The 27500-nt window shown below is 43.5% G+C and overlaps 1 protein-coding gene and 1 pseudogene across 4 annotated transcripts; both read right to left on the bottom strand.

Moving 5' to 3' along the window:
- Positions 1-27500, bottom strand: LOC118934882 (nuclear envelope pore membrane protein POM 121-like; annotated as a pseudogene).
- LOC130679105 (putative nuclear envelope pore membrane protein POM 121B) lies at positions 253-21995 on the bottom strand. Of its 4 annotated transcripts, XM_057486878.1 has the most exons (8): positions 21957-21995; positions 21528-21624; positions 21277-21379; positions 14803-15129; positions 7857-8183; positions 3708-6114; positions 1651-1977; positions 253-385 (listed from the first exon to the last, which is right to left on the bottom strand). In XM_057486878.1, the coding sequence occupies exons 4-6, from the start codon at positions 14993-14995 to the stop codon at positions 5741-5743; spliced, it is 894 nt and encodes a 297-aa protein (XP_057342861.1). In that variant the 5' UTR covers positions 14996-15129; positions 21277-21379; positions 21528-21624; positions 21957-21995; the 3' UTR covers positions 253-385; positions 1651-1977; positions 3708-5740. The 4 variants fall into 4 exon arrangements, with proteins under 4 accessions (XP_057342861.1, XP_057342860.1, XP_057342863.1 ...); XM_057486877.1 differs by lacking the exon at positions 21957-21995 and having other exon boundaries at positions 21528-21949; XM_057486880.1 differs by lacking the exon at positions 21957-21995 and having other exon boundaries at positions 3708-4034; positions 21528-21947.

Below are 27500 nucleotides of genomic sequence, written 5' to 3'. Positions count from 1 at the left end.
TCATGACCCATATCTCAGCTGGAGCTGGACTCTGGCACCAAGCCGATTCCAAATCTGATGTGCAAACACAGACGTGTTCTGAGGCATGCTGGCCATGTGGAAGGCAAAGGGTGTGCTCTGGCCAGCTGCACCCAGTCAGTTCTTACTCAAGCCACCCCAGAAAGGGGCTGTGCCACCACTGCTCCCACTCTGTCCTCCCCAAAGCTGAACGCCCCACTGGTGGAGCTGCTGTGGGGGGCAGCCATGCTCATCCCAAAGCCCCAACTGTGAGCAGGGCCTGCTGAGACCCCAGACATGAAGGGTGATGAGGTGCTGCTGCCAAACACTGAGCTACTGGTCCCACTGTTCGTGGTCTGGGTTGTAGCTCCAAAGCCCGAGGTGGTGGCTGCAAAAAAGGAGGAAACAATATCACCTTACTAGAGTAAGAACTGCTACCATCCAAAAGACAAACAACAACGAATGTTGGCGAGTTTGCAGACAAAGGGGAACCCTCCTACACTGCTGGTGGAAATGTAAATTAGATCAACCATTGTGGAAAGCAATATGGAGGTTCCTCAAAAAGCTCAAAATAGAAATACGATTTGACCCAGGAATTCCACTTCTAGAAATTTACCCTAAGAATATATCAGCCCACTGTGAAAAAGACAGATGCACCCCTATGTTTATGGCAGTACTATTTACAATAGCTAAGAAATGGAGGCAACCTAAGTGTCCATCAGTAGATGAATGGATAAGGAAGATGTGGTACATATACACAATGGAATATTATTCACCCAAAAGAAGAAAACAAATCCTACCGTTTGAAACAACATGGATGGAGCTAGAGGGTACTATGCTCAGGGAAATAGGCCAGGTGGAGAAAGACAAGTAACAAATGATTTCACTCATATGTAGAGTATAAGAACAAAGAAAAACTGAAGGAAGAAAAGAGCAGCAGAATTACAAAAATGAACAAACAGTTACCAAAGGGAAAGGGACTGAGGAGGATGGGTGGGAAGGGAGGGATAAGGGTTGGGAAAAAGAAAGGGGGCCTTATGATTAGCATGTATAATGTGAGAGGGGGCACAGGAAGGGCTGAGCAACACAGAGAGGATAAGTAGTGATTCTACAGTACCTTACTACACTGATGGACAGTGACAGTAATGGGGTATGGGGGTGCATTTGGTGAAGGGGGAAGCCTAGTAAACATAATGTTCTGCATGTAACTGTAGACTGATACCAAAAAAAAAATACATTTTAAAAGGCCATGAATGATCTTCCTTTCAGCCTATCAATGTCATTTTATCCCACTTTCCTTTTTAAACCTCTAGACACACCTGGCTCTTCTCTACTCATGAAAACATGAGCTCATCTCTGCCTTCGGACCTTTACTCCTGTGCCTGCAACACCCTCACCCCCAGCCGCTGTCCCTGCTGCTCCCAACACTGGAACTGCGGCCATGACCTCAGTTTCCGATTGTGTCAGAAAGGCTGCCGCTGACTACCTAAATAGCTCCTCCAGTCATGATACACTGCTACCTGATGCTGTTCACAGATAACATCTGTGATAACATCTGTCTCTTCACCACAGTGTACAGCTCTGAGAGCAGAGACTGTGTCGGTGCTTAAAACAGCACCTGGCACTAGAGACCGAGCCGATTCCAAATCTCACCTGCAAACACAGATGTGTCCTGAGGCGTGCTGGCCACGTGGCAGACAGAGGGTGTGCGCTAGCCAGCAGCACCCAGGGAGTTCTAAATCAAGCCTCCTCTGAAAGGGGCTGTACCACCAGTTTTCCCACTCCGTCTTGCCACAAAGTAAAACGTCCTGGTGGTGGAGCTGCAGTGGGGGGCAGCCACACTCATCCCAAAGCCCCCACTGCCAGCGGGGCCTGCTGGTACCCCGGACGTGAAGGACAATGCAGCGGTACTGCCATACACTAAGCAACTGGTCCTGCTGCTGTTGTTCTGGGTCGTAGCTATGAAGCCCAAGGTGGTGGCTGCAAAAGAGGAGGAAACATGGATCATTGTCTAACCCCATACGAAAGTAAATTCGAAGTGGATCACAGACCAGAAGTCATGAAACCATAACAGTCTTAGACAAAAACAGGCAAAAATCTCTTGGACATTAACATGAGCAATTTCTTCATGAACGTATCTCCCCAGGCAAGGGAAAGAAAAGCAAAAATGAACAAATGGGACTATATCAAGCTTAAAAGCTTCTGTACAGTAAATAACACCATCAACAGAAGAAAAGGACATCCTACAGTATGGGAGAATATATTCATAAATGACAGATCTGATAAAAGGTTGACATCAAATATATATAAGGAGCTAACACAGCTCAACAAACAGAAAGCAAATAAGCCAATTAAAAAATGGGCAGGGGAGCTAAACAGACAGTTCTCCAAAGAAGACATTCAGATGGCCAATAGACACATGAAAAGATGCGCCACATCGCTTGTCATCAGAGAAATGCAAATTAAACCCACAATGAGATATCACCTCACACCAGTAAGGATCAACGCCATCCAAAACACAAACAACAAAAAATGTTGGCGAGGCTGTGAAGAAAGGGGAACCCTCCTACAATGTTCATGGGAATGTAAAATAGTTCAACCATTGTGGAAAGCAATATGGAAGTTCCTCAAAAAGCTCAAAATAGAAATACCATTTGACCCAGAAATTCCACTCCTAGGGATTTATTCTAAGAATACAGCATCCCAGTGTGAAAAAGAAAGATGTACCCCTATGTTTATCGCAGCACTATTTACAACAGCCAAGAAATGGAAACAACCTACATGTCCATCAGTAGATGAATGGATAAAAAAGATGTGATACATATGCACAATGGAATATAATTCAGCCATAAAATACCACCATTTGCAACAACATGGGTGGAGCTAGAGGGTATTATGCTCAGTGAAATAAGCCAGGCAGAGAAAGACAAGTACCAAATGATTTCACTCATCTCTCGAGTATAAGAGCAAAGGAAAAACTGAAGGAACAAAACAGCAGCAGAATCACAGAACCCAAGAATGGACTAACAGTCACCAAAGGAAAAGGGACTGAGGAGGATGGGTGGGAAGGGAGGGATAAGAGCACGAAAAAAGAAAGCGGGCATTATGATTGGCACGTATAATGTGCGGGGACACAGGGAGGGCTAGGCTACACAGAGAAGACAAGCAGTGATTTTAGAGAATCTTACTATGCTGATGGACAGTGATTGTAATGGGGTATGTGTGCGGTACGTGGTGAAGGAGGGAGCCTAGTGAAAATAATGTTCTTCAGGTAATTGTAGATAGAAACAAAAAAAAAAATTTTTTTTAAGGCCATGAATAATCTCCTTTCTGCGTGTCTCTTAATGACATTTTATACCACCTTCCTTTTTAAACCTCTAGGCGCACTGGCTCTTCTCTGCTCATGAAAACATAAGCTCGTCTCTGCCTTCGGGCCTTTGCTCCTGTGCCTGCCACCCCAGCTGCTGTCCCTGCTCCCAACTCTGGAATTGCGGCGATCGCCTCAATTTTCTACTGTCTCTGAAAGGCTGCCGCTGACTACCTAAATAGCTCCTCCGGTCATGAGTTACACTGGCAACTGATGCTGTTTACAGATAACTTCTGTGATAACATCTAAATCTTCAACACAGTGTACAGCTCCAAAAGCAGAGACTGTGACAGCACTTAAAACAGTGCCTTGCACTGCAGACCAAGTCCATTCCAAATTGTACCTGCAATCCCAGAAGTGCTCTGATGAATGCTGGCCATGTGGAAGGTAGAGGGTGTGCTCAGGCCAGCTACACCCAGGGTGTTCTGATTCAACTCTCCACAGAAAAGGTTCTTGAGACCAGTTCCCTCACTCTGTCTTGACCCAAAGCTGAATGTCCCAGTGGTGGAGCTGTTGTGGGGGGCAGCTATGCTCATTCCAAAGCCCGCACTGCCAGCGAGACCTGCTCACATTCTGGACGTGAAAGGCGATGAGGTGTTGCCGCCAAAGTCTGAGCTACTGGTCCTGCTGCTGGTGGTCAGGGTCATAGCTCCAAAGGCTGAGGTGATGGCTGCAAAAAAGGAGGAAACATGGATCACTGTCTAAACCCCTGACACAAAACTAAATTCAAAATGGATCAAAGACCTGAATGTAAGTCATGAAACCATAAAAGTCTTGAACCAAAAAGGCAAAAATCTCTTGGACATAAACATGAGTGACTTCTTCATGAACGTATCTCCCCAGGCAAGGGAAACAAAAGGAAAAATGAACAAATGGGACTATATCAAGCTTAAAAGCTTATGTACAGTAAAGAACACCATCAACAGAAGAAAAGGACATCCTACAGTATGGGAGAATATATTCATAAATGACAGATCTGATAAAAGGTTGACATCAAATATATATAAGGAGCTAACACAGCTCAACAAACAAAAAGCAAATAAGCCAATTAAAAAATGGGCAGGGGAGCTAAACAGACAGTTCTCCAAAGAAGACATTCAGATGGCCAATAGACACATGAAAAGATGCGCCACATCACTTGTCATCAGAGAAATGCAAATTAAACCCACAATGAGATATCCCCTCACAACACTAAGGATCGCTGCCATCCTAAACACAAACCACAACAAATGTTGGCGAGGTTGTGCAGAAAGGGGAACCCTCCTACGATGTTCGTGGGAATGTAAAATGGTTCAACCATTGTGGAAAGCAATATGGAAGTTACTCAAAAAGCTCAAAATAGAAATACCATTTGACCCAGGAATTCCACTCCTAGAAATTTACTCCAAGAAACAGCAGCCAGTTTGAAAATGACATATGCACCCCTATGTTTATGGCAGCACTATTTACAACAGTCAAGAAATGGAAACAAAATACATGTTCATCAGTAGATGAATGGATAAAAAAGATGTGATACATATGTACAATGGAATATAATTCAGCCACAAGAAGAAAGCAAATCCTACAATTTGCACCAACATGGATGGAGCTAGAGGGAACTATGCTCACTGAAATAAGTCAGGTGGAGACAGACACGAACCAAATGATTTCACTCATATGTGGAGCATAAGAACAAGAAAAAACTGAAGGAAGAAAACAGCAGCAGAATTACAGAACCCAAAAAAGAACTAACAGTTACCAAAGGGAAAGGGACTGAGCAGAATGGGTGGGAAATGAGGGATAAGGGTTGGGGAAAAGAAAGGGGGCCTTATGATTAGCATGTATAATATGGGGGGGGGGCACGGGAAGGGCTGAGCAACACAGAGAGGACAAGTAGTGATTCTACAGTACCTTACTACACTGATAGACAGTGACTGTAATGGGGTATGGGTGGGGATTTGGGGAAGGGGCAAGCCTAGTAAAGGTAATGTTCTGCATGTAATGGTAGACTGCTACCAAAAAAACTTAATTTTAAGAGGCCATGAATGATCTTTCTGCCTGTCTCTTAATGTCATTTTATCCCACAATCCTTTTCAAACGGCTAGCCACACCTGGCTCTTCTCTGCTCATGAAAACATGAGCTCATATCTACCTTCGGGCCTTTACTCCTGTGCCTGCAACACACTCACAAACAGCCGCTGTCCCTGCCCCCAACTCTGGAACTGTGGCCACGGCCTCAGTTTGCTATTGTCTCAGAAAGGCTGAGGCTGACTATCAAAATAGCTCTTCCGGTCATATGTTACACTGCTACTTCACGCTGTTTATAGATAACTTCTGCGATAACTTCTAAATTTTCACCACAGTGTATAGCAAAAAAAGCAGAGACTGTGTCAGCACTTAAAACAGTGCCTTGCACCACAGACTGACTCCATTCCAAACCTTCCCTGCAATCCCAGATGTGTCCTGAGGTGTGCTGGCATTGTGGAAGCAAGAGGGTGTGCTCCGGCCAGCTGCACCCAGGGAGTTTGGATTCAACCCTCCCCAGAAAGGGTTTTTGCCAGCAGTTCTCCCACGGTGCCCTGCTGCAGAGCCGAACACCCCAGTGGCGGAGCTGCTGTGGGGGGCAGCCACCCTCATCCCAAAGCCCGCACTGCCAGCGGGGCCTGCTGACACCCCGGACGTGAAGGGCGATGAGATGGTGCTGCCAAACACCGATGTACTGGTCCCACAGCTGGTGGTCTGGGTCACAGCTCCAAAAGCTGAGGTGATGCCTGCAAAAAAGGAGGAAACATGGATCACTGCATAACCCCATACACAAAAGTAAATTAGAAATGGATCAAACCCCTGAATGTAAGCCATGAAACCATAAAACTCTTAGAGTAGGACAGGCAAAAATCTCTTGGAGACAAACATGAGCGACTTCTCCATGAATACATCTCCCCAGGCAAGGGAAAGAAAAGCAAAAATGAACAAATGGGACTATATCAAGCTTAAAAGCTTCTGTACAGTAAAGGGCATCATCAGCAGAACAACAGGGCATCCTACAGTATGGGAGAGAATATATTCATAAATGACAGATCTGATAAAGGGTTGACATCCAAAATATATAAAGTGCTAACACACCTCAACAAACAAAAAGCAAATATTCCCATAAAAAAATGGGCAGGGAAGCTGAACAGGCAGTTCTCCAAAGAAGAAATTCAGATGGCCAATAGACAGATGAAAAGATGCGCCACATCGCTTGTCATCAGAGAAATGCAAATTAAAACCACAATGAGATATCACCTCACACCAGTAAGGATCGCCACCATCCAAAAGACAAACCACAACAAATGTTGGCGAGGTTGTGGAGAAAGGGGAACCCACCTACACTGTTGGTGGGAATGTAAATTCGTTCAACCATTGTGGAAAGCAATATGGAGGTTCCTCCAATAGCTCAAAATAGAAATAACATTTGACCCAGGAATACCACTCCTAGGAATATACCCTAAGAATACAGCAGCCCATTTTGAGAAAGAAAGATGTACCCTTTTGTTTATCGCAGCACTATTTACAACAGCCAAGAAATGGAAACAACCTATGTGTCCATCAGCAGATGAATGTATGCACAATGGAATATAATTCAGCCACAAGAAGAAAACAAATCCTACCATTTGCAACAACACGGATGGAGCTAGAGGGTATTATGCTCAGTGAAATAAGCGAGGCAGAGAAAGACAAGTACCAAATGATTTCACTCATCTCTCGAGTATAAGAGCAAAGGAAAAACTGAAGGAACAAAACAGCAGCAGAATCACAGAACCCAAGAATAGACTAACAGTTACCAAAGGGAAAGGGACTGAGGAGGATGGGTGGTGGGAAGGGAGGGATAAGGGCAGGGAAAAAGAAAGGGGGCATTATGATTAGCATGTATAATGTGGGGGGGCACAGGGAGGGCTACGCTACACACAGAAGACAAGTAGTGATTCTACAGCATGTTACTACGTTGATGGACAGTGACTCTAACGGGGTTTGTGCGGGGCACTTGGTGAAGGGAAGAGCCAAATAAACATAATGTTCTTAAGGTAATTGTAGATTGATACCAAAAAAAAATACATTTTAAAAGGCTGTGAAGGATGTTCCTTTCTGCCTGTCTCTTAGTGTCATTTTATCCCACTTTCCTTTATAACCTCTAGCCACACCTGGCTCTTCTCTGCTCATGAAAACATGAGCTCATTTCTGCCTTCGGGCCTTTACTCCTGTACCTGCAACACACTCACAAACAGCCGCTGTCCCTGCTCCCAACTCTGGAACTGCAGCCATGGCCTCAGTTTGCTATTGTCTCAGAAAGGCTGCTGCTGACTACCTAAATAGCTCCTCCAGTTATGAGTTACACTGCTATCTGACACCGCTTACAGATAACTTCTGTGATAACATCTAAATCTTCACAACAGCATACAGCTCCAAAGCGGAGACTGTGTCAGCACTTAAAACAGTGCCTGGCCCTGCAGACTGAGCCCATTCCAAATCTCACCTACAAACCCAGATGTCTTCTGATGCGTGCTGGCCACATGGAAGGGAGAGGGTGTGCTCCGGCCAGCTGCACCCAGGGAGTTTGGATTCAACCCTCCCCAGAAAGGGTTCTTGCCAGCAGTTCTCCCACGGTGCCCTGCCGCAGAGCCGAACACCCCAGTGGCGGAGCTGCTGTGGGGGGCAGCCACCCTCATCCCAAAGCCCGCACTGCCAGCGGGGCCTGCTGACACCCCGGACGTGAAGGGCGATGAGATGGTGCTGCCAAACACCGATGTACTGGTCCCACAGCTGGTGGTCTGGGTCACAGCTCCAAAAGCTGAGGTGATGCCTGCAAAAAAGGAGGAAACATGGATCACTGCATAACCCCATACACAAAAGTAAATTAGAAATGGATCAAACCCCTGAATGTAAGCCATGAAACCATAAAACTCTTAGAGTAGGACAGGCAAAAATCTCTTGGAGACAAACATGAGCGACTTCTCCATGAATACATCTCCCCAGGCAAGGGAAAGAAAAGCAAAAATGAACAAATGGGACTATATCAAGCTTAAAAGCTTCTATACAGTAAAGGGCACCATCAACAGAACAAAAGGGCATCCTACAGTATGGTAGAATATATTCATAAATGACAGATCTGTTAAAGGGTTGACATCCAAAATATATAAAGTGCTAACACACCACAACAAATAAAAAGCAAATAATCCAATTAAAAAGCATAGAGGACACAAAAAGAGCCTCAGTAAATTCAAGACAATTGAAATTCTACCAATCAAATCCTCAGATCCCAAAGGTATAAAACTAGGACTAAATTGTACAATGAAAGCAAAGAGGCGTACAAACACATGGAGGCTAAACAACATGCTCCTAAATAGTCAATGATTCAATGACCAAATTAAAACAGAGATCGAGAAGTATATGGAAACCAATGAAAACAACAATATAAAGCCCCAACTTTTGTAGGACGCAGAGAAAGCAGTCTTAAGTTGAAAGTATATAGTAATCCAGGCATACTTAAGAAGGAAGAACAATCGCAAATGTATAGTCTAATGTCACAATTATTCAAATTGGAAAAAGAAATGATGCCTAAAGTCTCCAGAAGGTGGGGCATAATAAAGATCAGAGAAGAAATAAATAAAATTGAGAAGAATACAACAATAGAAAAAAATCAATGAAACCAAAAGCTGGTTCTCTGAGAAAATAAAGAAAATAGATAAGCCTCTAGCCCAATTTATTAAGAGAAAAAGAGAATCAACACACATCAACAGAATCAGAAAAGAGAAAGGAAAAATCATGACGGACCCCACAGCAATACAAGGAATTATTAGAGTATACTATGAAAACCTATATGCTAACAAGCTGGAAAACTTAGAAGAAATGGACAACTTTCTAGAAAAATACAACCTTCCAAGACTGACCGAGGAAGAAACAGAAAATTTAAACGAACCAATTATGAGGAAAAAAATTGACGTGGTAATCAAAAAACTACCCAAGAACAAAACCCCTGCACCAGATGGATTTACCTCAGAATTTTATCAGACATACAGAGAAGACAATACCCATTCTCCTTAAAGTTTTCCAAAAAATAGAAGAGGATGCAATACTCCCAAACTCATTCTATGAAGCCAACATCACCCTAATACCAAAACTACGCAAAGACCCCACCAAAAAAGAAAATTACAGACCAATATCCCTGATGAACGTAGATGCAAAAACACTCAACAAAATATTAACAAACAGAATTCAGAAATACATCAAAAGGATCATACACCATGACAAAGTAGGATTCATCCCAGGAATGCAAGGATGGTACAACATTCGAAAATCTATCAATTATCATCCACCACATGAAGAAAAAGGACAAAAACCACATTTTCATCTCCATAGATGCTAAAAAAGCATTCGACAAAATTCAACATCCATTCATGATAAAAACTCTCAAAATAATGGGTATAGAGGGCAAGCACCTCAACATAACAAAGGTCATATGTGATAAACCCACAGCTATCATCATACTGAACAGCGAGAAGCTGAAAGCTTTTCCTCTGAGATCGGGAACAAGAAAGGGATGCCCACTCTCCCTACTGTTATTTAACGTAGTACTGGAGGTCCTAGCTATGGCAATTAGACAAAACAAAGAAATACAAGTAATCCAGATTGGTAAAGAAGAATTCAAACTGTCACTATTTGCAGATGACATGATACTGTACATAAAAAACCCTAAAGACTCCACTCCAAAACTACTAGAAATGATATCGGAATAAAGCAAAGTTGAAGGATACAAAATTAACATACAGAGAACAGTTCCCAGGAATGTGTTGTTTTAACTTGTCTGATTTTTCTCAAACTATTCAAATTCAGTTAGATAATATCCATCATATCATTGATAAGTTTTCACAAATGCCTAGGGTACCTAACCGGTTTTTCTGGTTTCACTGGATATGGCTGGTAATTGCAGGTCTTTTTTGTTACATAGCTGTATTCCTGTTATGTTAATGTGTGTATGCAATTTAATTAGTAGTTTGTTAAAACCTATACATGCTTATGTTACTTTACAAGAAGATATGTCAAAGAAATAATCAATTTTCCCATGTTTTCTTCCATCTGCTACTTCTATAGCTTTTCGTCTTTCTTCGTAATTACAACCCCTTAGTAGAATTCGTGCCTCATATAGAAAATTACCGAGTATCATAATTCTTCCAAGTGGTAAAGATACCTCAAGACAAATGCTGGGCATAGAAGCCACAGGGCATAAATATGCAAAGAAGTAAAAAGCTAACCTTTTCAAAGAATATTGCTTCTCTCTCACTTTCCAACTTTACATCTCCCTGTATGGCCCTGGAAGATGACTGGTCAGCCAGAGACAGGTAAGATTCCTCAAGGGAGGAACAACCTAAGACAGGCACAGTCACAGGGGGGCCATCAGGTGAGAAATTGGGGATCAACAGAGGTGAGGCTTAGAACCTCACCCCCCTGTTTTGAGAGAAATCTTCTGCATCCTTGGATGTTTTATTGCCCTTGTCTAGCTTGGATTAATAATTACTCTATAGGCACACACCTGATCATCTACATTTGCCCTCTTACAGCACTAAATTATGTTTTCTACCTTTATCTTACATCTATCTACCACTTCAGCATTTTATTAAAATAATAATAATAATAATAATAATAAGGGAGAAATGTGGGATTCACATATAAATCAAGTATAAAAATCAAACGAATAATCATATCTGACTTGATTGTTTATAGTTCATGATGCGTGATCAAAACTGAAAGTTTCTGTGATATGACTCCCCTTGCACTGTTCACCATGTAAGAACTTATTCACTATGTAAGAACTTGTTCACCATGTAAGAACTTGTTCATTATGCTTCAGAAGATTGGAGACTGTTGAGAATTAGGCTTGGGGTTGATTAATGATTGTGCATTGAGTCTCCTATACAGAATTTTATTATTGTTAACAACTTTTTGATCAATAAATATGAGAGATGCCCTCTCAAAATAAGTAAATAAATAAACATCTATAACTTGATTTTACTATGGTAAAAAAAAAAATTAACACACAGAAATCTGTGACTTTCCTATACACTAACAATGAACCAATAGAAAGAGAAATCAGGAAAACAATTCTATTCACAATTGCATCAAAAAGAATAAAATACACAGGAATAAACCTAAGCAAGGAAGTGAAAAACCGATACCCTGAAAACTACAAGACACTCTTAAGAGAAATTAAAGAGGACACTAACAAATGGAAAATCATCCCACATTCTTGGTTAGGATGAACTAATATCGTCAAAATGGCCATCCTACCCAAAGTAATATACATATTTGATGCAATCCCTATCAAATTACCAATAGCATTCTTCAACAAACTGGAACAAATAGTTCAAAAATTCATATGGAAACACTAAAGACCCGGAATAGCCAAAGCAATCCTGAGAAGGAAGAATAAAGTGGGGGGATCTCGCTCCCCAACATCAAGCTCTACTACAAAGCCGCAGTAATCAAGAAAATTTGGTACTGGCACAAGAATAGAGCCACATACCAGTGGAACAGCATTGAGACTCTAGACATTAACCCAAACATATATGGTCAATTAATATAAGATAAAGGAGCCATGGACATACAATGGGGAAATTACAGTCTCTTCAACAGATGGTGCTGGCAAAATTGGACAGGTACATGTAAGAGAATGAACTGGGTCACTGTCTAACCCCATACACAAAAGTAAATTCGAAATGGATCAAAGACCTGAATGTAAGTCATGAAACCATAAAACTCTTAGAAAAAAACATAGGCAAAAATCTCTTGGACATAAACATGAGTGACTTCTTCATGAATGTATCTCCCCAGGCAAGGGAAACAAAAGCAAAAATAAACAAGAGGGACTATATCCAGCTGAAAAGCTTCTGTAAAGCAAAGGACACCGTCAATAGAACAAAAAGGTACCCTATAGTATAGCATATATTCATAAATGACAGACCCAATAAAGGCTTGACATCTAAAATGTATATAGAGCTCACAGAACTCAATAAACAAAAAGCAAAAAATCCAATTAAAAAATGTGCGGAGGAGCTGAACAGACAGTTCTCCAAAGAAGAAATTCAGACAGCTAACAGACACATGAAAAGATGCTCCATATCGCTAGCTATTAGAGAAATGCAAATTAAAACCACAATGAGATATCACCTCACACGAATAAGGATGGTGACTGTCCAAAAGACAAACAAAAACAAATGTTGGCAAGGTTCTGGAGAAATGGGAAACCTCTTACACTGCTGGTGGGAATGCAAATTAGTTCAACCATTATGGAAAGCAGTATGGAGGTTCCTCAGAAAGATCAAAATAGAAATGCCATTTGACCCAGGAATTCCACTTTTACCCTAAGAATGTAGCAGCCCAGTTTGAAAAAGACAGATGTACCCCAATGTTTATCGCAGCACTATTTAGAACAGCTAAGAAATTGAAGCAACCTAACTGTCCATAAGTAGATGAACGGATAAAGAAGATGTGGTACATATACAAAATGGAATATTATTCAGCCATAAGAAGAAAACAAATCCTACCATTTGCAACAACATGGATGGAGCTAGAGGGTATTATGCTCAGTGAAATAAACCAGGCAGAGAAAGACAAATACCAAATGATTTTACCCATATGTGGAATATAAGAACAAAGAAAAACTGGAGGAACAAAACAGCACCGGAATCACAGAACCCAAGTATGGACTAACAGCTACCAAAGGGAAAGGGACTGGGGAAAATGGGAGGGAAGGGATGACTAAGGGTGGGGAAAAAGAAAGGGGTTGTTATGATTAGCACATATAATGTACGGGGGGCCATGGGTAGGTCTGTGCAACACAGAGAAGACAAGTAGTGATTCTATAACATCTTACTATGCTGATGTACAGTGAGTGTAATGGGGTGTGTGGTGTGGACTTGGTGAAGGGGGGAGCTTAGTAAACATAATGTTCTTCATGTAATTGTAAATTAATGATAACAAAATTTAAAAAATACAAAAAAGAAACATATAGTTCTTCATTTTGTTAAATAGAAATTAATACCTAAAAAAAAAAAAAATGGGCAGAGTAGTTGAACAGTTCTCCAAAGAGGAAATTCAGATGGCCAACAGACACAAGAAAAGATGCTCCACATCACTAGTCATCAGAGAAATGCAAATTAAAACCACAATCAGATATCCATTCACACCAGTAAGGATCGCCACCATCCAAAAGAGAAACAACAGCCAATGTTGGCCAGGTTGTGGAGAAAGCAGAACCCTCCTACACTGCTGGTGGGAATGTAAATTAGTCCAACCGTTGTGGAAAACAGTATGGAGCTTTCTTAAAAAGGCCAAAATAGAAATCCCATTTGACCCAGGAATCCTACTTCTAGGAATTTACCCTAAGGGATGCAGCAGCCCAATTTGAAAAAGACAGATGCACCCCTATGTTTATCTCAGCACTATTTACAATAGCCAAGAAATGGAAGCAACCTAAATGTCCATCAGTAGATGAATGGATAAGGAAGATATGGTATATATACACAATGGAACATTATTCAGCCAAAAGAAGAAAAAAAATCCTACCATTTGCAACAACATGGATGGAGCTGGTGGGTATTATGCTCAGTGAAGTAAGCCAGACAGAGAAAGACAAGTACCAAATGATTTCACTCATATGTGGAGTATAAGAACAAAGAAAAACTGAAGGAACAAAACAGCAGCAGAATCACAGAACCCAAGAATGGACTACCTATTGAAACGGACTAAAGGGAAAGGGACTGAGCAGGATGGGTGAGAAGGGAGGGATAAGGGCAGGAAAAAGAAAGGGGGCATTACAAATTGCATATATAATGTGGGGTGGGGGCAAAGGGAGGGCTGGGCAACACAGAGAAGACAAGTGGTGATTCTACAGCATCTTACTACACTGATGTACAGCAACTATAATAGGGTTCGTGGGGGGGACTTGTTGAAGAGGGGAGCCTAGTAAACATAATGTTCTTCATGTAATTGTAGATTGATACCAAAAAATAAAAAACATTTTAAAAGGCCATGAATGATCTTCCTTACTACCTGTCTCTTAACGTCATTTTATCCTACTTTCCTTTTTAAACCTCTAGCCACACCTGGCTCTTCTCTGCTCATGAAAACATAAGCTCGTCTCTGACTTTGGGCCTTTGCTCCTGTGCCTGGAACGCCCTCACCCCCAGCCGCTGTCCCTGTTCCCAACTCTGGAACTACAGCCATGGCCTCAGTTTGCTATTGTCTCAGAAAGGCTCCCACTGCCTACCTAAATAGCTCCTCTGGTCATGAGTTACACAGCTACCTGATGCTGTTTACAGATAACATCTGTCTCTTCACCACAGCGTAGAGCTCCAAGAGTGTAGACTGTGTTGGCACTTAAAACAGCACCTGGCTCTGCAGACCGAGCCCATTCCAAATCTCACCTACAAGCACAGACGTGTTCTGAGGTGTGCTGGCCACGTAGACGGCAAACAGTGTGCTCTGGCCAGGTACACCAAGGGAGTTCTGACTCAAGCATCCCCAGAAAGGGGCCGTGCCACCAGTTCTCCCACTCCATCCTGCCACAAAGTTGAATGCCCCTCTGGTGGAGCTGCTGTGGGGGGCTGACACGCTCATCCCAAAGTCCCCACTGGCAGCGGGGCCTGGTGACACCCTGGATGTGAACTGGGATGATGTTGTGCTGGCACACTCTGAGCTACTGCTACCGCTGCTGGTGGTCTGGGTCGTAGCTCCAAAGCCTGAGGTGGTAGCTGCAAAAGAGGAGGAAACGAGGATCATTGTCTAACCCTATACACAAAAGTACATTAGAAATGGATCAAAGACCTGAATGTAAGCCATCAAACCATAAAACTCTTAGAAAAAACATAAGAATCTCTTGGACATAAACATGAGTGACTTCTTCATGAACATATCTCCCCCGGCAAGGGAAATAAAAGTAAAAATGAACAAATAGGACTATATCGAGCTGAAAAGCTTCTGTACAGGGAAGGACACCATCAATAGAACAAAAAGGCTTCCTACAGTATGGGAGAATATATTCATAAATGACAGATCTAATAAAGGGTTGACATCAACAATGTATAAAGAGCACACACACCTCAACAAACAAAAAGCAAATAATCCAATAAAAAAATGATCAGAGTTGCTGAACAGACAGTTCTCCAAAGAAGAAATTCAGATGGCCAACAGACACATGAAAAGATGTGCCACATCGCTAGTCATCGGAGAAGTGCAAATGAAAACCACAATGAGTTATCACCTCATACCAGTAAGGATCGCCACCATCAAAAAGACAAACTACAACAAATGCTGGCAAGGATGCGGAGAAAGGGGAACCCTCCACCCCTGCTGGTGGGAATGTAATTTAGTTCGCTCACTGTGGAAAGCAGTATGGAGGTTCCTCAAAAAATTCAAAATAGAAAAACCACTGGACCCAGGTATACCACCTCTAGGAAATTACCCTAAGAATGCAGCAGCCCAATTTTTGTTGTTGTTTTTTTTTTGTTTTAGCCATGTTTTCATTTTGTCTTGTTTTCTCTTGGTAACAGTAATATTCTTTTTTTTTTTGTAGATAATTATTTTTTTATTGAAGGGTAGTTGACACACAGTATTACATTACATTAGTTTCAGGTGTACAACACAGTGATTCAACATTTATATACATGACAATTCTAGGTACCAGCTATCACCATACCAAGCTGTTATAATATCTTGACTATATTCATTACATTCCGGTTACTTATTATTTTACCATTGGAAGTGTATACTTTTTTTTTTTTTTTTTTGGTGAGGGCATCTCTCATATTTATTGATCAAATGGTTGTTAACAACAATAAAATTCTGTATAAGGGAGTCAATGCTCAATGCACAATCATTAATCCACCCCAAGCCTAATTTTCATTAGTCTCCAATCTTCTGAGGCATAACAAACAAGTTCTTACATGGAGAACAAATTCTTACATAGTGAATAAGTTTTTACATGGTGAACAGTACAAGGGCAGCCATCACAGAAACCTTCGGTTTTGCTCATGCATTATGAACTATAAACAGTCAGTTCAAATATGAATACTCTTTGATTTTTATACTTGATTTATATGTGGATACCACATTTCTCTCTTTATTATTATTATTTTTAATAAAATGCTGAAGTGGTAGGTAGATACAAGATAAAGGTAGAAAACATAGTTTAGTGTTGTAAGAGAGCAAATGTAGATGATCAGGTGTGTGCCTGTAGACTACGTGTTAATCCAAGCTAGACAAGGGCAATAAAACATCCACGTATGCAGAAGATTCCTCTCAGAATGGGGGGGTGAGGTTCTAAGTCTCACCTCTGTTGATCCCCAATTTCTCACCTGATGACCCCCCTGCGACTGTGCCTATCTTAGGTTGTTCCTCCCTTGAGGAATCTTACCCGTCTCTGGCTAACCAGTCATCTTCCGGGGCCATACAGGGAAATGTAAAGTTGGTAAGTGAGAGAGAAGCCTTATTGTTTGAAATGGTTAGCTTTTTATTTCTTTGCATATTTATGCCCTGTAGCTTCTATGCCCAGCATTTGTCTTGAGGTATCTTTACCACTTGGAAGAATTATGATACTCGGTAAATTTGATATGAGGCACAAATTCTATTTAAGGGTTGTAATTAGGAAGGAAGAAGAAAAGCTATAGAAGTAGCAGGCGGCAGAAAACCTGGGAAGATTGATTATTTCTTTGACATATCTTCTTGTAGAGTAACTTCAGCATGTATAGGTTTTAAGCTACTACTTAAATTGCGCACACACATTAACATAATAGGGGTATAGTTACATAACCAAAGCATACCTGTAATTACCAGCCATCTCCAGTGAAACCAAGAAAACCAGTTAGGCACCTTAGGCATTTGTGAAAACTTATCTATGATATGGTGGATATTGTCCAACTGAACTTGAACAGTCTGAGAGAAATCAGACAAATTAAAACAACCCATTCCTGGGGAATGTTCACATCCCTTATGTTCTTTTAACAGTAAATAGTCTGTAGTTGTAAGATTTTGGAACGCTACAATTTGCACTTCTCCTAATTATTGATTGAGTTCGAACAGTATAGATCCAGTCAAATTTGTTGTTTTACTGTATGCACAGGCCAGCTTAGATATCTCCTTCCTCATTCCCATGGCAAGTCCAGGAACTGGTGGGATGAGTGCATCTACAGCTGTAGCAGTGCGTGGATCTTTGTTGGGGTTTTTTGATGATCATCTTCTGGCATGAGTCTTCCAGAGAGTGCTGATGTTGGAAGTTCTTTTTCATATCGTATCTTAGTTCATTTTCGGGGTAGCCCAATTAGGCTTTGATCCTCTGTATAAACACAAACAGACCCTTTGCCTACACTTTTATATGCCCTTTATACTCTTGTGTAGAACGCATTGGAGGTTACCACACAGGAACTGCCCCCCTTTTTTTTTTGGTATCACTAATCTACACTTACATGATGAATATTATGTTTACTAGGCTCTCCCCTATACCAGGTCCCCCCTATAAACCCCTTTACAGTCACTGTCCATCAGCATAGCAAAATGTTGTAGAATCACTACTTGCCTTCTCTGTGTTGTACAGCCCTCCTTTTTCTCCTACCCCCCCATGCATGCTAATCTTAATACCCCCCTAATTCTCCCCCACCCTTATTCCTCCCTACCCACCCATCCTCCCCAGTCCCTTTCCCTTTGGTACCTGTTAGTCCATTCTTGAGTTCTGTGATTCTGCTGCTGTTTTGTTCCTTCAGTTTTTCCTTTGTTCTTATATTCCACAGATAAGTGAAATCATTTGGTATTTCTCTTTCTCTGCTTGGCTTGTTTCACTGAGCATAATACCCTCCAGCTCCATCCATGTTGCTGCAGCAGCCCAATTTTTAAAAGACAGATGCACCCCTATGTTTATTGCAGCACTATTTACAATAGGCAAGAAATGTAAGCAAGCTAAGTGTCCATCAGTAGATGAATGGATAAAGAAGATGTGATACATATACACAATGGAATATTAATCAGCCATAAGAAGAAAACAAATCCTACCATTTGCAACAACATGGATGGAGCTAGAGGGTATTATGGTCAGTGAAATAAGCCAGGTGGAGAAAGACAAGCACGAAATGATTTCACTCATCTCTGGAGTATAAGAACAAAGGAAAAATAGAAAGAACAAAACAGCAGCAGAATCACAGAACCCAAGAATGGACTAACAGTTACCAAACAGAAAGTGACTGGGGAAGATAAGTGGAAAGGGAGGGAGAAGGGGATGGAAGAAGAAAGGGGGCCTTATGATTAACATGTATAATGTGGGGGGGTGGCATGGGGAGTGCTATACAACACATAGTAGACAAGTAGTGATTTTGCAGCATCTTACTACGCTGATGAACAGTGACTAATGGGGTATGTGGGGGGGACTTGGTGAAGGGGGGAGTCTAGTGAACATAATGTTCCTTAAGTAATTGTAGATTAATGATATCACAAAATAAAAAAATTGGAGGAAACAGCTGTGGTGCTGTCAAAGGCTGGCTGTGTGCTGGAGATGGTGCCAAAAAGAGAGGCTGCGGGTTTCAACCGACGAAAACCTGACCACACAGTGCTGCCAAAGGCTGGCTGGCATGGGACCAGGGCTGCTGAGCTTCCAAAAGGAGAGGAGCTGGTGAAGCTGGGGGCCAGTGCTGGCTGGCAGTCCCCATCTGCTGTCTGTCAGTGGCCCCGAATGTGTGCTGTGGGGTGACTCCGGGATAGGATGGGACGGAGGGCCTGGTGCCAGAATCAAAGGGAATGTTGAAGGCTAGGGTGGTAGTGCTGCTAAATGTCAGTGCAGGCTGGCTTGGGGAGATGGGGGCGGAGGTTGCAAGGGTGCCACTGAAGCCACCGAAACTGGTGGTGCTGCTGCCAGCAGCTGTCTGGATGGAGCTGGGCAGGGACTGGCTGAAGGTGATGGCTGTTGTTGGAGCAGGCGTGGCCAGAGCCTGCCAAACTGGAGTATGGAGCCCATGGCTGGGCAGAGCTGGCAGCAGAGGCAAGGGGAGACCCAAAGAGGACAGGCTGCGCAGTGGAAGCAGTGGGGCTGGTCATGCTTCTCACAGTGCTGGTCACAATGCTCACACCAACGCCAAAGACAGGCTTCTGGGTGGAGTCTGCGGCTGTGCTGGTGGTGGTCCCCCAAGCCGTTGCTGAGAGGACACTGACACTGGCCGGGCCAGGGAACAGAGGGGTATTTATGCTAGTGCCTGAAGTAGTTGTCTGACTGAAGGAAGGAGTTGACAAGGGCAAAGATGTAGGTAGCCCTGTGCTGCTAAAAACAGAACTGAAAGTGAGGGGCAGTCTGCTGGTAGTCGGGGTGTGGGCAGAGCTGGAAGATGCTGCCGTTGTGACATGGGGAACGGCTGATGGCACAGGACCCTCCTTCCCACTTTTAGGTGGAGCCACAATGATGGGCTTGAATATGGGATGTGCTGAAGACGCAGCAGTAACTGCCGAGGCAGAAGGGTTAGCAGGTGGTCTGCTCAGCGTTCCAAAGAGAACACTGGGCTTCAGGGTGGGGCCTGGAGCAGGCGGGGCCTGGGGTTTGGCAGATGTCTCAGCCTGAGAGGCTGAAGGGAGTTGGTGGCGTCACTGGCTGGTATTGCAGGAGAGGCAGGGGTCAGCCCCAAGAAAGGGGCTGTGTATCTGGAGTCTGGGGAGGGGCCAAGGAGGGGCCCTGGCTGTGAAGAGCCAAGAGGGCCCAGAAGGCCAGGTGTCTGCAGGGGCGAACGGGCTATGGGCGTGGCTGTTAGGCAGGGAAATACATATGAGTGGGGTGGAAAGAGTACAGGGTCAGCAAAGCCCCCTAGAAAGGACTTGGTTAACCAGTTAAATCTAGAAATCCAGAAAAGATTCAGAGTTAGTGACTTAATCAGTTAAAGCTCAAAAGGTCAAGAGAAACTTGGCCTTGAAGGTTTGAATATTCCCCAGATAAAAGTATCTGAGCAAAGCCCATGTCTTCATTGTGTCCATTAGATCATTGTATGATTTACTCTAGCCTGCTAAAAGGCCCACCTATAAACAGCAAAGTAAAGACAGGGAGATCCCACCTTAAAGGCAAAATTGTATTTAAAAAAAAAACTAGGAAGTTTCAGAAGATAGATTCTTAACATACTCTTTAGCAAACAAATAACTCTGCCCACCTTGAAGGAAAGGCAGACAGTCTTGATAAGCTAATTTTGCAGAATTACCTAGAGGACTGATGAGTAACTTAATGTCTTATCAAAGATACTTGAGACCACTTAACAAGCCCACACCCTAGCTCTCTGTCACATTCCTGAAAAGTCCTTAAAAGGGGGAACCCCCAACCTTTCACTGTGCTCCTATGTGAGGTCACCCACACTTTCTAAGTGCGTAACCTTTTAACTTTAAACTCCCTCTTTTCAACCTTTCAGGGTGCTGCACTCCTCTCTCTGAGGTCACCTGCACTTCCTAAGTGCATAACTTCAACTCTTCCCAACCTTTCAGGGCACTCCTCTCTCTGAAGTCACCCACACTTTCTAAGTGTGTGACCTTTTAATCTTAAACTCTTTCTCTCCAACCTTTCAGGGCACTCCTCCCTCTCTGAGGTCACCTGCACTTCTTTCTGGCTAAGTAACTTTAAATAAAACTTTTACCCTGCTTCACTACTGTGTCTCTGCCCTTCAATTCTTTGTCACGGTGGGGACAAGAACGGAGTAAAATACACAATGCCTCCCACCCAACACTGCCACTGCAGCAGATTCTAGGAAGAAGAACAGAAAATGTCAACTATGGTATCTCAAACATGATGGTATTTGGTGCTCTAGAAACCTTGCTGGGCCAGGGATTCAGGAGTCAACAAATATGACTCTGGGAACCATCTCTGGAGTGTGAAATTAACCCATACTCCTTACCAGTCTTATCCTCGAAGATCCTCTTCAGCCACTATGACTGAGCTTGCTTCTCCTGGTAATACTCTTCGACCGTGATTGAGCGGCCGATCCAGGGAGCTGGAGGCTACCAAGAGAAAAAGGAGAAGCCAAGCCAGTCAGAAGGAAGGAAAGAAACTTGTACTGACCCTTCCATTCCTGAGACGCCGGGGAGCCAGACTGGCGTGGGCAGGGGTGGGTGGACAGACCATACCAAGATCAGCAGGACCCCTCACCTGGAGGGCACCAGGGGAATCCTGCGTCTGCGTGGCTGGGAGCTGCTGGGTGTTACTGGAGAATCCCAGGAGTTCTGCTCCCTACATGTGGTTGTATCTGCAAATAAAGTATCAGACTTACTTTCTTCCTGCTCTCTTCCAGAAATGGAGAGGTTTGTCTATCCAGCCTAGTTTTTAATACTGAACTTTCATTAGGTGTCTCTGAGATTCTATCTTCTATAGTTTGGGCTCTTGGATGGTGTTGGCAAAATTATTTCTAACAGTCAAGATGACGTGAAGTGGTCATTGCTCCAAATGCGTGCACATGGTTGCTTACTGGACAGAAATTGCCTGGTCTGCTCAGATTCCCCCACCTAGGCTTACCTTACCCCCAACCCCCCAGGTGGCCTGGGTTATGCTATACAAGTCTGGGCAACCTTTCTCCCTTACCAGACCATAAACCCCGAAGGACAGGAACGTCTCTCTCCGTGACTACCAAGCCCCACACAAATCAAGGCTTAGTACGTGTTTCCAGTGGGTTGTGGTCCATGCGCCCCTCCATACACTACCGCCAACACATGCCATGCATTCATCAACTTATCCTGTTCTCCCTGGGACTCCTTGTCTACCGGCGGAGTGGAAGAGCCAGATCCCTGAGGACCGTCCTCTTCTCTGTAGGAGGAAGAGGCACAATTAAGTTTAGAAAAGCACTGGATAACTTCTTACACCCTCCTAACTACCAACTGACCAAAGTCTAGAACAACCATGACTAAGATCTCAGTGTGTCAAGACAACAAAAAGAAGCAAAGAAAATTCCTAAAGAAATGAAGGGAGGCAGTTCACAGAAGCCATAGAGACACCTTTGTCTTAAAACAAGCAGAAAACAATCTTCAGAACCTTACATACAACCTGCCAAGTTTCTGAGAGTCCTAGTCACACCTCTATCTCTAAGAAAGCAGCATTCTAGTAGGGCACCTAGGGGGTCAGCTGGGGTCTAGAATGTTAAGCCTGCTGCCCACCCCAATCAGTCACTCTGTTCACTCTGTCCCGTGCAAGCCCTTCCCCTTATGCCCCAGCCCCTCACGCTGCAGCATGAGGGGGAGCAGAGGCTGGTGTGGTCACACTGTGTGACGACTGCAAGAGACGAGAGCGATTCAGGGTGGCACCGTCTCTGCCCTTTAGATGTGAACCGTTTTGATTCTCCAAATCAGAGTCTCAGAAAGCCTAAGAGCCAAGTAAATTTCCTTCCTTTCCCACCCTCTCATTAATCCACACAACAAATCACCAATTACCTTATTTTCTTTTCTGGCCTCTCTGGTGTCTGTGAGCAGGACGAGGCTGGGCTGGAGAAGGGCGAGGCACTGGGACGCCACTTCCAGAGCTAAAAGCCAAACACAAGTCACGTGACTGACCCTTGGGAATAACATAGGATCTGACCTTCAACATAATTCTGTGGCTCTAATCCATCACTGTATATAAAGTCTCCTTTTCAAGTGACTAAAAAAACATTTCTTTGTGAAGCGGGGCTTCTGAAAAGTGAGTCAATTGCCAGTATTTGAAAGGGCTGTCATTGGCCAAAGTTGGCAAAGTTGCATCAGAAAGAGCAGCTACACTATACTGAGGATCATGAAATGTTTATAAAATATCATCAGTTCATAAAGATAACACAGCAAGAATCATACTGGTCACCTTTGGAGTTAACTACGGCATCAGTACCTGCTTATTATCCTGCCACTCCTATAGATAGGGCTTGTTCTTCTATGTAGAATTACACAGACCTTCAGTTAACAAATGCAGAAGGAAGGACAGAATTAGAACATCACCATTTTGCCACAATGGACATAGACAAAGGTGATAAATGGCCGCTAAAATCAGCAGGTGAAAAGCTCATAGGAACAATAAAGTGTAGGATCAGACTGACACCTGAGCCCAGTGGGAGGCAACCACACAGCACGTGCTCCCGATGTGATGCGATCAGAAGTGCACAGCAGCACCTCTGCCTAAATCACTGAACTTGAAACTCATCAAGCCTCAGGAGCCAACTGCCCATTTACAGGGAAAACAGGGATAGAGTACTTGTCAAAATGGCACCATGACGAAAACAAATTCGAGAATGTAGTAAATTCTATAGAACATAATGACTCAGACTTTTCAAAAGTAAGAAAAAGCGTAGTAGTAGTACTGTTAATTGAGTCTAAGAGAGGCCTGACGTCCCCGCAGTGGGGGAGGGCGCGCGCGGCCGCCGCCCCAGCCCGTGTGCTCCGCGCCTGCGGCGCTGGAGTAGGCAGCGGCCGCGGGGACAGCGTTCCCTGGGCTCCCGTGGGGTGAGCCTGACAACTGGAGGCCGCCAGGGGGGCTCTGGCCGCGCGGGGCCCGGAGCGCCCGGGGAGGCGGCGCTGTGAGGCCGGCGACCTGCCGGCTGTGGCTTCTCGGGCAGGCCGAGGCGCTGGGAGCTGGGGCCCGGCACCCGGGGAAGCCGACATCCTGGCGGGGCCCGCGCACCCCGGGGCTGTGTCTGGCGCGCCTCAGGGCCGCGGAGGGGTTCTGCCACCGCGGGGAGGCCGCCGGGGCGGCCGGCCGGCCTAAGCAGCGCTCCCGGGAAGGCGGAGGCCCCGGTGCACGCACGCCTCCCGTGGTCGACCCCGCAGCTGCCCGTGACGCGGGGGCGACTTCCCGCGCGGCTGCGTGGCGGGCCGTTGGAACGCGGGCTCCGCCCCCGGGGGACCGACGGGCGGTGGAGGGCGCGTCCCTCGCCCCGCCCACCATCGGCACCCTGGCGCCCCGCCCCCGGCCCGGCGCTCTGAGCATCCTAGATCGGCCCAGGCCTGTTAAAAAGTTGATTATTTTTACCCTGCGTGCTTGTTAGGCCATCAGATACAACCTTGTATAATGTTAAGTCTGAAGCTCTGAGTGTGAATTAAGTCCCCTGAAATGTAAATTTCGGTATTTATTTTGGTGGCACTTCTTGAATGCTTACTATGAACAGTGTAGACGCATGAACACTTTACATGTACTGCCTCACAACTATCTTATGAAGTAGGCAAAAATCATTATTTCCATAAGTGTACAACCTTACCTTTAGATTTTTTGTTACATATATTAATTAAATACCTTTAATGCTCAAAAAAAAGAGTCTAAGAGACATGTGAACCAAACACAATGAATTGATTTTTGGTCCCTGATTCAAAGTAACTGTAATAAAACAGGGAGGGTAAGAAGGGCAAATTGGAGTGGTAATAACTAACATTAAGTCATTATTATTCAGAGGAATAGAGGCATTATGTTTATTAATGTTCAAAAAGTTTTAAAAATACACTTAAGTACCTACAGGTGAAACAACGTGTTTGTACTTTAAAACACAAGAGGAAAACCAATTTGGGGTGGGGGTGTTGATGAATCAGGACTGACAAAACACTGTCAACTGCTGGAGCCACATGGAGGTTCATTATGATATTTTTCCTTCCTTTTGTATATGTATGACATTTGACGTAAAATTGTAAGAAGGGGCAATGACTATGTATGTCAGGTCTGTTGTGATCACTGATTGAGGAAATGTGTGTACAGTGCTCAGCAGAGGGCCTAGTGGAGAATAGATCCAGGTAAAGCTTCGTACTATTATGCTCTGCATTGTCATAACTGCTTGGCCAGGGCCTTCATCTCCTATATTTGTCATTTATCATTAATGTGTCATTTATATTACTCTAAGAGCCTTCTGTATGGATGAAAACTTATGTCAAATTCTTTCTCCTCTCAAAAACCACCTTCACGCATGTGCTACTTTTTTTCCAGCTCCTATATATTGGGTGCCTGCTTACTGACAAGCACTGTAATGGGTGCTTTTCAAACATTACCCTCAATCTTTACAACAATCCTTTAGAGATGAGAAAAAGAGAGTTTAAGTCATTTACCTGCCCAAGAGTCTATAGCTACTAAGTGCCAAAGCCAAGATTTGAACCCAAGTCATTCTGGTAGCAAAACTTGATCTGTTCTCCAGTCTACACTACATCCTTTCTAAAAAATAATTATAACCACTTATTTTTAAAACTTTCATTAAATTCCCAGTGCCTAGAGGATGAATTTACAACCCAATGCAATTCAGACTCAATTTACCTTTTTAATCAAATTAGTACCATTTTTTGAATTATTCTTCCTCTGTCTATTTATCTATAATAATGGCTCTGTCTTGTATCAGGTTTCCACATAGGCATTCTGGGCTTTCTAGTTTGTTCCACTGTTCCATAGTGATCATTCAAGGGTTGGTAACTGCTGTTAGCTTAGAGGTGATCTCAGCATCTGACAGAAGGTGGCTAGTAAACACTGCGTAATCAACTAATAAATACAAAGAACCCACTTCTGCCAACCACCAGGTGTGTGTACCTGAGAGATGCCTCCAGTAGAAGTGTAGGAACTGGTAATGGCATTGCAGCTGGACATACGGATGCCACATGCGCACGTGCCCTTCGAGCAGCTCACAGCAGAGGTGCAGGGTCTCTTATGTAGCTCGCCATCTGAGCTCTGGGAACTGAGGCCTCTCTTCAGAGGCCCAGGCCTAACAGGGAAATAAAAGGGGAAAACACAGATGTGCTACTGAAAGGCACCAACATTGTTTTAAGGCTTCATCCACAGTCACAAATCGTTCTGACACAATTAAAAAGGATAATGTTGTTAATTTTACTGTTAATTCAGCTAAACATGTCTCACAAAGTCAGAAAGGGAAAGCTCAGTATTTAAAAAATTGAAAGTATGATTCTACTTATATATACTCTAGGAAATGCACACAAATCCATAGTGACAGAATGGGGACCAATGGATGCCTGGCAACAGGGACAGGATGAGAGGGAGATTCTAAGGCTTCACCAAGGGGCATGGGGAAACTTCTGGCAGTGATGGTGATGTTCATTATCTTGACTGTGGTGATGGTTTCGTGGGTGTGAATTTCGGTTTGTGTCTGCCTCCTCTTGCAGGGCAGCACAGCCAACCAGCAGCACTCCGTGGACAGCAGGACTAAGGCATTCAGGACCACCACTGACCTGCCTCCTCCTAGTCTTTGTTCTGCTATTAGCCCAGAGTAGGAGCATGTTAAGCTTTTTTGGCAGCCAAATCATAGTGCTGACTCAATTAAAAAATGTAACTTACCCCAAGCCTTTTCACACACATTTCCAGCCTCTTTCCCTCCCAGCCAATTCTTCTTCAAATATAATTAAGCTAAAAGGCAGAAATCTCACATTTTTCTTAAATTTTGTACTGCTGCATTCTATCCATTGCACAAACCTTGTGATCTTTTTGTTACATACTTAGTTATTCAGTATATCTACAAACCCTCTTAGCCTTTGTATATTTTATGCATATTAAAGAAAAATAGTAAAAGGAATTAGACAAAATAGTTATTGTGGCAAGTTACTCAAAATGTTCCTCTCTGATTTCAAAGAGGAAAACTTACAGGTCAATAAGTCTGATAATGACCCTTTCCCAAACAGGAAACCTCACCCAGATGGATTCTCACTTACTCAGGCACAAAAGCAGCAGGGACTCCGTTGGCCACCTCGGGCTTAAAAGCTGAATGGCCACTCCCACTGCTGTCATGGCACCTGTGACAAATCGCAAACCCTCAGTTAGAGGATACGACTTCTCCCTTAAAGCATACTCTCATATTCCTGGGATCTTATACTCTTTCTACAGAACAAAGGTTCATGCTAGACAAGAAAAGGTTGCCTCAGATCTCAAAGATTCAGGAAGGTCAATTTATTCTAGGACTGTCCTAATCTAATAAGAAAAGTATAAAAATGCATCAAGACCTTTTGAACTATTCAGGTGTACTGATTATTTGCTAACTTCTCACCAAAGCACTGCAATCACAAATTTAATATCGTACCATCTGTAAACTAAAGACAAAAAAACACTTTAGCAACCCACTTACACACATCCCCCAGTGCTCTCACTTAGTTCAGTCTGTAAGAGAAGAACTCCACAGGTCACAGATAAGGGCCTGCGCAT

This window comes from Manis pentadactyla, chromosome 10 (assembly GCF_030020395.1).
Source record: "Manis pentadactyla isolate mManPen7 chromosome 10, mManPen7.hap1, whole genome shotgun sequence".
In the NCBI taxonomy this organism is placed as follows: domain Eukaryota; kingdom Metazoa; phylum Chordata; class Mammalia; order Pholidota; family Manidae; genus Manis; species Manis pentadactyla.
Note: the sequence above shows the minus strand (reverse complement) of the source record. Positions and strands in the feature narration are given on the sequence as shown.